Source organism: Nansenia antarctica (assembly GCF_963989245.1).
Source record: "Nansenia antarctica genome assembly, chromosome: 1".
Classification (NCBI taxonomy): Eukaryota; Metazoa; Chordata; class Actinopteri; order Argentiniformes; family Microstomatidae; genus Nansenia; species Nansenia antarctica.
In genome coordinates, this window is record NC_137674.1 from 41,210,803 (window position 1) to 41,221,028 (window position 10,226).

Sequence of the window (10,226 nt, forward strand, 5' to 3'; positions counted from 1 at the left end):
AAGTGTTAAAGTTTAGACAGGAATCCATAAGAGTGTACATCAACATTGTAGCACCATGTCAAATATGTGTATGAAACAAAACATAGCACTGTTATTTTTTTTGTGACCATGTTTGTTAGTATGTGGTTCACCGAATTCTGTTTCATATTTTGTGTTTAAAAAGTTGACTTACAAATCAGAGAGATCAGCCTATCTGACTATTGGTGGGAACTAGGGTTATGGATCATACGATTATGATGATTAATGATTTGCAAAATAAAGTCAGGATATTGCTAGATAAGAGTGGGACTTATCTATACAATCTAATGATCTATGACAATCGATGAAACAGATTCCTGTTTCTAAAATGAATATTTACTTATGAAAATAACGTTATCTTGATTGGCCCTGTATATGCTCTATGAGGTGTTATAACTAGCTCTTTAAATCTCAATTGAGACCTATGTATATCATATGAAGGCTCTCAACTAGGTCCTAAATATACAGTATGAGGTGTATTAGACTGCTATGATGAAGTGTGTTTGCTATGCCTTGTGTACACTATGAAGTCTTATAGATGATCACCGAGGCCCACTCAGCTGTTCTAGGCATACTGTATGAAATCTAGTACAATCCTAAAAGTACAGTATGCTGTATGATGTCTCATAGATAATCACTCCACAATGTGCCAGTTTAGCTGAATCCTTGGCATCCTGTATAAAGCCTCATAGGACCCCTATGTATGCTGTAAGATGTCTAATAGCTATCAATGGTGTGTGAGGCCTCGTATGCTGTTGAACTTCAGTGTGCAGTACACTGAATTAAGCTGCATTGCTGTGCTCTAAGTATACTCTATAACAACTACTGTTTTGAAATTAAGCTCACCTGAGCCCTTTGAGTTCTATAGCCTACATAACACATCATAAGATTGACATAATTAATGATTAAGAGTTATAACAACATAACAACAGAACTCATTAGGAGCTATAACATCTCTGTATGGTATCTTACTAAGAGTTGTTTGTACACAAAATGAAGTCTCATAGCTATGTTCAATGTATCTGTACATCAAGTACTGATGAGGGCTCATAGAACTTTAAGATCTCTTTGATAGGAGTTATGAATCAGCATTTTTGAAACTACTTTAAAAGACACTTGCTGCATACTGTCTGATCTGTGTATTTTCTTCCTTCAGAAAACATTTGACTTTGACACATTGTCAATTTAAATAGTGTGCACCCTCTAGTCTTGTTTTTTTATTTTTTTATAAAAGGGTATGCCCCATCAATTCTTAGTAAACAACATTCTCATTAAATGAGAGTGTTTACTATTTTGTTGATAGCGACTGAGCAGCTGAGGTTCAGCGTTCAGTCTGGATGCAGCAGGTGACTTTTATAAGTGATTGTGTCTGTGTGAGTCGGCCTGACTTTTGATATGAGAGCTGTGTGAACAAAATGAGCAGAAATCATTTGAACAAGGAAAGAAAAAAAAGCTTAATTTATAATGTATTATTCCTGATATATAAAGCTAATTCTGTTTGAATTGAAGACTGCTAAAAAGAACAGACCTACTTTTATTCTGTGCAGTATTGACCATGACGATGACGAGGTGTTATTAAATGGAAATACATGAAGAGAGGATGTATAAGTGTCCATACACACTCATTCAATCTTCACAAATTCAACAACATCTGCAAAAGAGACCTTTAAAAAAAAAAAACTGACAAATAATTGACTTTTATATTTGTGGATTTGAAAGCACAAAAGTGTGGATTGAAACATTTGGACTATTTTCCTATAGTAACTTTCAAATACACTGCTTCTTTTGTCCCTGAGGTATCAACCTGGGGACCTTTAATGACATTCTTTGTTCTGTTTTTAGCCTCTTTCTCTGTGACACACAGTGAACTTGTACCCTAGGATATATACAGTGCTATGTAAATAAATACCTACTCCTGTAGTGGAATACCCTGGAACTAGCATGCCTTTATATATATTTCTTTTTTTCACAAGCTGTATGTAGCTGAAAATGGACTGATATTTTAGCAAATTAAGAAAGGAAATGTGAAAAAAATCAAATAAGTAAGCCGCTTTTAGATGGTTTTGAAATAAAATTGAAGTATACTTTCTTTTTAACTCCATGTGCTTGGGTCAGTGATTGTGAATGTGGAGAATGTGTTGTAGCAGTAGATTCAACAGTTTGGAGAGTCATTGTTGGTCCCTTTGAATACTAATGCACTTGCAATCATTGATCTAACACGGTTGATAGGTGAAAGGTCCACTACATTGCAATTATGTCATGATAAGTGACAATGTTTACGAACTAAGCATACATTTAATTTCATTGTATTGTATCTGGGCCTGTGCTCTGTATGTAAAGCCAAAAAGCATTACTCATCAACAGGACTTTCAATGGCTAGATAAGAGTGCCCCCTACTGGTCAAGTCAAATGGGATGAAGAGTACAAGTAATAGCAGGCTTCAGAGTGACATGACAACAGAGATTGGTGTCAAAAGTACTTTTTAAAATCTCTACATATTTTAGTATTAGAGATAATCAAAAATGCCCAGTTAAGTTATCCCAGTAAAAATGTTCCCACTATAAGCAATTATTCCACACAAATAAAAACAATGAAAGGAACATTGAAGAATACTTGAAAAAAACACAATTCATGTTTAATGGCAGAATTTTAAAATCTAACACTGACTGCTAACAGTTAAAATGCTAAAATTTAAGCTAAAATTTTAACAGCTAAAATGGATCAAGGCATGAAAATAACTTCAAAAACAAAACATTGGTCTTTTCAAAACACTTTCCCATTGTAGTGATGCATGCATCTAACATTCAGACTATTTTGCAACTATTGTAAACGAAACATCCATAAAGTGGTGTGTTTATGCGTGTGTGTCCTGTGTGTGTGTTTCCGTTCATGTGTATTATATTGGAATCCAGGGCAAGCACAATGTTAACGGAAGCCTATTCATCGACATTATAATACTAGCTTACAGTAATACTGGTTCAGTGTGTTTCAAGCACAGAGGAATGCATGGTAGTAAATGGTAGGGCATGGTGAAGTGAGACTGGAGCTGCCGTCTTCTTGGTCCCATCTTCATCCTTTATCTTACCAACACAGGCCCATTTCTGACAATATAAAAGAAACATAAAAACTATACAATATGTAAACATGTACCGTAACTAAAAGGACCGTAAAAAAGACACGCACACATGCACACACACACACACACACACACACACACACACACACACACACACACACACACACACACCTGTGCAATGGAACCTATTAAAAGCAAAGGCTGTTGTTTCTTCATGAGGCTGAGTATGGATGCTGTGCTTGTCTGGTGTGAGATGTACAGTCCAGGCTTGTCTGGTGTGAGATGTACAGTCCAGGCTTGTCTGGTGTGAGATGTACAGTCCAGCACATTGAAGAGACAGTAGGAGACCTATGAGACCCATCTCCCCTATGGTCCTTGGGATCCTCGGCTGAGTTCCAAAACAAAAAACATGACCTCCTCACTTTCACCCCCTGTGGTCTGGAGCACTCCAACAAAGGTAAGCCATCAAAAAGCAAAAGGAAGGGGTCCGTTTTACATTTTGGAATTAAGCCCTCTACTATTCCCCTGTCCACCACCACAGGTGTAATACTGTACTTGTCTGCTTTAATAGGACTGTAGTGTTGGCTTGGCATATCCACTCCCCCATCACCTCATCCATGCTCCCCGACTCATCGCCCCGATGGGGGGCATCCCGGGTGGCAGCGGAGGCGGCACCTGGCTCTGCCCTCCTGGTGGTGGGTAACTCGCTGACGGGATCCCCATGCCAGGAGGGTGCACCCCGGGGGGCATGCGTGGCGGGGGCGGGGGAGGGTAGCTGTGGTTGTACCCGGGCGGCGGGTAGGCTGGCAAGGGAGGAGGTAAGTTGGGCGGGGGATAAGAGGCGGACACCGGGTGCCCGGGCGGTGGCGGCGCGTTGGGGGGGTAGACGTGGCCGTGGTAGCCCAGTGGGGGGCCGTAGGACGGGGGTATGGGCGCGTAGGAAGGCCCCTCTGTCTTCATCAGGGACTGGAGGCTCTGGTAGCCTTCGCCCGACATGTAGGAGCTGGAGGTGGGGATGCCCATGATGTAAGAGGAGGGGGGTGGGGGTGGGGGCCGGTGGGGTAAGGGAGGGGGCTGGTGGAGGGAGGCCGAGTGGGGTGGCGGGGGCGCGGGGCCCTTGGGGACCTCCGGGGGGTCTCCCAGCCCCATGGCGTCCGTCTCGCAGGGGGGTGGGGCTGCGGCGTGGGAGGCCAGGGGCTTTCGTTCTGTAGGGGAGAGTTGAAAAAAAAAGAGCTGGTGTGATGCAATCACACACACACACACACACAACCAAAAGAAAACTGTGGGTACAGTCATACAATCTCACACACACACACACACACACATACACACACACACACACATACTGTACACCACAGCATATAGATGTATGCACTCTCACACAAACACACACACACATACACGCACGCATGCACGCACACACACCATCGTCCCCCAGTCGGGTCATGTAAACAGAGCTGACTCCGTCTGTAAGCAGAGTAGATCTAAAAGCACATGCTAAGTCTCTGGAGGCTGTGGTGTGTGACAGCTTTGTTTACATGACTTGATTTGGGGGGACGCGGGACGACTATGATGTGTGTGTGTGTGTGTGTGTGTGTGTGTGTGTTTGTGTGAGAGTACATACATCTATATGTTGTGGTGTATAGGTACCGGTACCATATTGGTACCGGTTTTCGGTAGCCAACCCTAAGTGCAAACCAAGCTCCCCATTCAAACCGGTCCAAAGCAAACGGCCTAAACAAACGACATAGGTGTTTTTATAGCAGCGGGGCATCCTCCGTTGTCGAGAACACAGGTTTTTAACACATGGTGAAAGTAATAGAGCGTCGTTACGTAGTTCCCTTTCGCAATTAATTGAGAAAGGAAAACCCACTGTTTGTTCAGTAAATCACTGTTTAATAATAACGGGAAAAAATAAATGATATATATATATATATATATATATATAAATACAGACGTGGACAAATGTGTTGGTACCCTTACAGCTCATTGAAACAATGCTTCATTCCTCCTGAAAAGTGATTAAATTAAAAGCAATTTTCTTATGTATACCTGCATGCCTTTGGTATGTCATAGAGTAAAGCAAATAAACTATGAAAAGAGATAAATTATTGCTTAAGAGATAAATTAAATTCTAAAATGGCCTGGACTTGATTGCAGTGATTGCCTCTAAAGGTTGTGCAACAACATATTTTCTTACGGGTCCCATAATTTTTGTCCATGCCATTTTCATTTGTTTTATTATTTAAAATATTCTGTTGAATAAAAAATCAGAGAATCAAAGCAAAGTCTGATTTCTATTAAATATGGAATAAACAATGATGGATGCCAATTACCTTTGTGAGTTTCAAGTTATTTCAGAGAAAATTGTGGGTTCTTCTTTTTTCGTCGAAGGGGACCAACAAATTCATCCACGTCTGTATACTGTACATGTTGTGTGAATTTTTACCCTGCTGTACCGAAAACGTACCGAACCGTGACTTAAAAACGGTGGTACCGACTGAAATGTTTGTGAACCGTTACACCCCTAGTGTATGTGTTTATGTGTGTGTATTCTGTACAAGTCCAAAGGCTGAGGGTAATAACCTGCGGGCTTACAGAGGGTGAGAGGGCGGTCACAGTAAATCTGCTCAGTGCTCATATTTCTGCAGTGTTGCGGTTCATCTGACCTGTCAGTAGACCCCCACGCTAAGCCTGGCTTTGACACATTTCACTCAGCCGCCCAGAGGACATGTCAGCTCGCCCTAGTTAATATCAAAGAGATAAACACTTCCCTGTTATAGCAGTGGTCAGGGAGGGAGAGAGGGAGAGGGAGAGAGGGGGGCTTCTGATGCACTTAGCAAGAATGCCCCATGGCCCTGTGTCCAACTCGTTGACACAGCTCCAACTGTGTCCATGATCGGTGAATTGTTTTGTTTGACTGTGGTTCCACTGGCATGCGTCTAACTGTTTTTAACAGAGTGGCCACACTAAAATGGGGTTGTTAAAAAAAAAAACACCACTGGTCACTAGTATGAGCCATAGAGATATACGTGTGTAAATCGAACGGCGACTAAAAAGCATCTTCTATGGACAGTCTAAGTGTCATGTGGTGCAGGACATGGATTAACCTGTGTGTGGGAAAAGCGCCTTTCAGGCTTTGAGTGGTGCGTCCCGATACTCTAAAGTGGCTTCCTCTCGGTGTTTCGTTACCTTCTTCTACTCCTACTATGAAAGAACTGGAACATGTGGATTTGGAGAGGAAGCCAGATTAGACTGTTGGGATCTATTGAGCGTTGTGTCCTTGTGTACTCCAGGGTAGGGGGCTCACCTGAGGGGGGCTGTGCTGTGGGCAGAGGGGGCATCGGAGGCTCCAGTCTGGGGATTTTTGAGCCCACTTGATCTGGAAGGAGGACACAGTCCACACACACACAAACACAAACACACACACACATAAAACAAAACAAAAAAACATTAGGAATCACCATCAAACTGCATTTCATTGTCTGGTACTTGTACTCTGCAATGACAATGAAGTTGAATCTAATCTAATCAAAAAAATCAAAGAGCATGGCTGAAAGTAGGCTACATTAAATACTATGATTAATTATCTCCTATGGAAGAAAAGGGTGATGCGCTTACCAGGGGCCTTGTTGTCCTCTTTAGGAGACGGCTAAACAATAAGGAAAACGGATGTCAAGGAACACTCTGAGAATACAACGCACGATAAAATGGACTGACTTATATAACACAGGGACGTGCTAAACCCATCCATTCGTATCAGAGGGCACGCCAGCTCCAGCAATACAAACCTCAGAGATCCATTTCGGAGCTTTTCTGCATAATGCACAACATCAGGAAATCATATCAATTGTACATCGTTCTTTCATATGCTATGATGTAACAGTACAACAACAGGCCGTCTAAAGCCTCCAAACTCACACTCACAAGGGCTCGTTTGAGTGGCCGTGGAGGACTTGTCTGGGGGGAGGCCTTCTTTACGAGCGGCGGTGCTGGGGGGACAGGGATCTGGGGCTGGGTGAGGGCCTGGAGCTGCTGGGGGCTGGGGGTGGGGGTGGAGGGGGTCTTCTCTCTGTCTGGCACCACAATGCTCCCAGGGATCTGCTGTTTGCCCTGTGAGTACAGGTCCAGGATCTGGTGACAGATGTCTGAGGCACAGAAGAAGACACAGGCAATGACGAGTCCATTTTTCTTTCATCTTTATGTGCGGTGACCTTGAATAATAAAATGTGATTATTACATCACCACCATATCGTTGACCACACTCTGAGGAAGGTTTCGACCGAAAACATACATTTTTGTTAATAAGCAGTATTCTTTTCATATTTTTTCCTACTCCTCTTGCATCTGCTGTTACAATATCAGATATGCAGAAACCTCCGTTATTATTACATATTTATAACATGCACATGGTTTCTAAGTTCAAGCAAACTTCAATCAGAAGGCAAGCTATAACACCCATAGTATAGAGTACATGAAAACAACACACAGCAGTTGTTTGTCAAAGTAGCTTTTTTTCATTGTACAGGAGAGAACCGTGCATAAGCAAGGAATTACACATAGAACCATGATGCCAGAGAAAAACAGACAGACGGACAGACAGACGGACAGACAGACAGACAGACCGACCTTCCAGAAGCTCCACAGGGACGTCTTGGACAAACTGCTCCCACCATCGTCGTGATGACTGCTTGGACGTCCACTCCTGGATGTCAAACTTACACAGCCTCCCAGCCAGGTACATGACCGCGACGGCGATGATCTCAGGCTCCCACTGGAGAGACAGCATGGTGCACAGACTACAGGGTGGAGAAGACAACAGGGACACATGTCATGTCGTTCTGAGATCGGGCACAAAAGCGGCTGTCATGAGTCAGTAGGTGATTTGTAATCCACAGTGTCAAGTTCTGAAGGGGGCTACATCGTACAATGTTTGGCAACACAAAAAGAAAGGCCTAAAACTGTGTTTTTATTCAGTCAGCACTATACCTCCTCGGTGCCTATTGAACATGAACAATGTGAGCATGTGGATTATTTAAAAAACTATTTCTGTAGTGAAATGTCAATAAGACATGCTGATCAATTAGCCCAATACCTAAACCTACAGCACATGACAAAAGGTAGGTATGAAGAGAATTATGCAGGGTTATCTACTGCTTACCTGTCGTTCACAAAGGTCCAAGCCATCTGAACCAGCTTCTGCACCTTGTTCTTATCACCTGAAAACAGGTGATAAGAAATATCCGGAAGTTTCTAGATATGTTTGTACTGTTTATGCTTGTCTTTATGATTTCCACCATGCACAACATCCTCTGCACTCAAATGAATATCATTACATATGATCTTTTGTATACAACCTAAATAAAATCAATCAGTCTATTTCAAGATCAATCGACCACGTATGTACCTTTCAGTTGCTTGGCATAGCGGAGAAGGAACTGGTAAGGGTGCTCCACCTGCAGGTCAAATTTGATTGTCTGCAGCAGAATCCTCTCCAGCACCATCACCTCCTCCTGTAGTGGGATGGTGTAGTGAAAATGACTGCTCCTGAGACATACTGTGACACTATTGTGACTCTCTCTGTTTTCATCTCAGGCATCCTTGCAGTGTTGCTTTCACTTATTTTAGGTTAGCAAAAGATGGAGAGGAGACTAGTGGAGATGGCAAGCTTAGACCATTGAGTTGCACCCCTCACCAACTGACATATCAAGGTAGCTGAGGACATTTGATGATGCTCGCTCCCCACACATTTGGAGGACACTCTCACCCACCTTCGGGTCATCCCCAAACTGGGCAAACTGTATATCGTTCAGGAGGCTGCGAGCTGTCTTGATGATATCTTTGCATTTCTTAGGGGTCTCCTCCACTTTGCCTGCCAGGAAGAGACAGCAACCCCCAGTCACCTGCAGAAACATTCTATGGGTGAGCTTGATGTAGCCTTGTTGCTATCATGATACTGTATGCTCAGTTATAGGCAAGTGACTTACGTATCTCGGAAACTGCTTGAATGAATGGAACATGTAGAAGCGATGGAAGTAGATGATACCAGTTGCCAATGTGTCATAATGCCTGGTGACAAGGGTTGAGGACTTTATAACATTTACATTTTAAGTCAGACAGCAGACACTTTTATCGAAAGCGACTTACAATAAGTAATAATTAATGTATAAGTTATCAATGATGTATAATTGATAACTTATATGATAACTGTATAATGCACAATTGATTTATCTGCTTCTGGGAACACACAGGGTCCAGGCTTTTGTCTCAGCCTAGTATGATTGACTCCTGAGTCAACTAGTCAAGGGCTTGACGATTAGTTGAATGGGTTATAAGACCAGGCTGAATCAAAAGCCTGCACACACGTCGGGGGTCTCCAGACCAGTTTGAAGAACACTGTATTGATTAGTCTGTGCTTGACAAATGCAAATAACCACACTCTTCTTTCCAACACATTTTATTTGACAATTTACACATCAGATCACATAACATTTAGTGACGAAGAAAGGATACAGTCCCAAGCGCGTGCCCACGTCGAAGATGAACCGTGCCCCCTCTCTCCGGTACCTGGCCTCGGTGGCGGGGTCTAATCCCTCGGACTGAGAGGGCGTGTGCGCCAGATCCTTCTTGTCCCAGTACCAACATGGCTTTATGTGATCCAGACTTGCAGCTGGATTGCCAGGGGTTGAATTCTCCCTGTAATCTTTCATGAAACAAATACAGAACCTGCTAGCTAGCTAGTCACCGCAGCGCGCTAGCTCTGCAGACGGATGCTATTGTACCTCCAAAACAATGAATGAGGACCAGTGGTGAATCGCTGGATAACAACAGTAGTCCCAGCAACACTGACTACCATTGGAGGACCAAAATGTGGAAAGTAGCTAACCAAAACGAGCACATGGCGCGCGATTACTCTGTTTAATAATCAGCCCCTGTTTAATAATTACTTCGTAAACATCATCAACACAATATTCAACAATCGTGGGTGGTTGAGTCGAGCTCGGGAACGTTTTGGCATGTTGATACTTTCGAGATTGACATATATTTCGTCCAATCATAACGTCTGAATTGTTACCATGTATGGTAATTTTCATCCTCCTAAAGTAAACCTCCAATCACGAGCATGAAGGGG

At 42.8% G+C, this 10,226-nt stretch overlaps 1 protein-coding gene across 1 annotated transcript; it reads right to left on the bottom strand.

Moving 5' to 3' along the window:
• Positions 1-2,665: 2,665 nt before the first annotated feature.
• LOC308170737 (cyclin-K-like) lies at positions 2,666-9,850 on the bottom strand. The gene is made up of 10 exons (XM_080545574.1): positions 9,608-9,850; positions 9,082-9,163; positions 8,866-8,997; positions 8,502-8,607; positions 8,256-8,313; positions 7,724-7,893; positions 7,016-7,242; positions 6,716-6,746; positions 6,405-6,476; positions 2,666-4,299 (listed from the first exon to the last, which is right to left on the bottom strand). Exons 1-10 carry the CDS (start codon positions 9,802-9,804, stop codon positions 3,701-3,703), a joined length of 1,674 nt encoding a protein of 557 aa, XP_080401700.1. The 5' UTR covers positions 9,805-9,850; the 3' UTR covers positions 2,666-3,700.
• Between the last annotated feature and the right edge of the window lie 376 nt (positions 9,851-10,226).

Coding starts and splice junctions, on each gene's coding strand:
- LOC308170737 (XM_080545574.1), bottom strand. CDS start 9,804: ATGAAAGATTACAGGGAGAATTCAACCCCTGGCAATCCAGCTGCAAGT. Junction 8,314..8,501: donor CTATGCCAAGCAACTGAAAG/GTACATACGTGG, acceptor ACCTGTTTTCAG/GTGATAAGAACAAGGTGCAG. Junction 7,243..7,723: donor CCCTGTGGAGCTTCTGGAAG/GTCGGTCTGTCT, acceptor TCTGTGCCTCAG/ACATCTGTCACCAGATCCTG.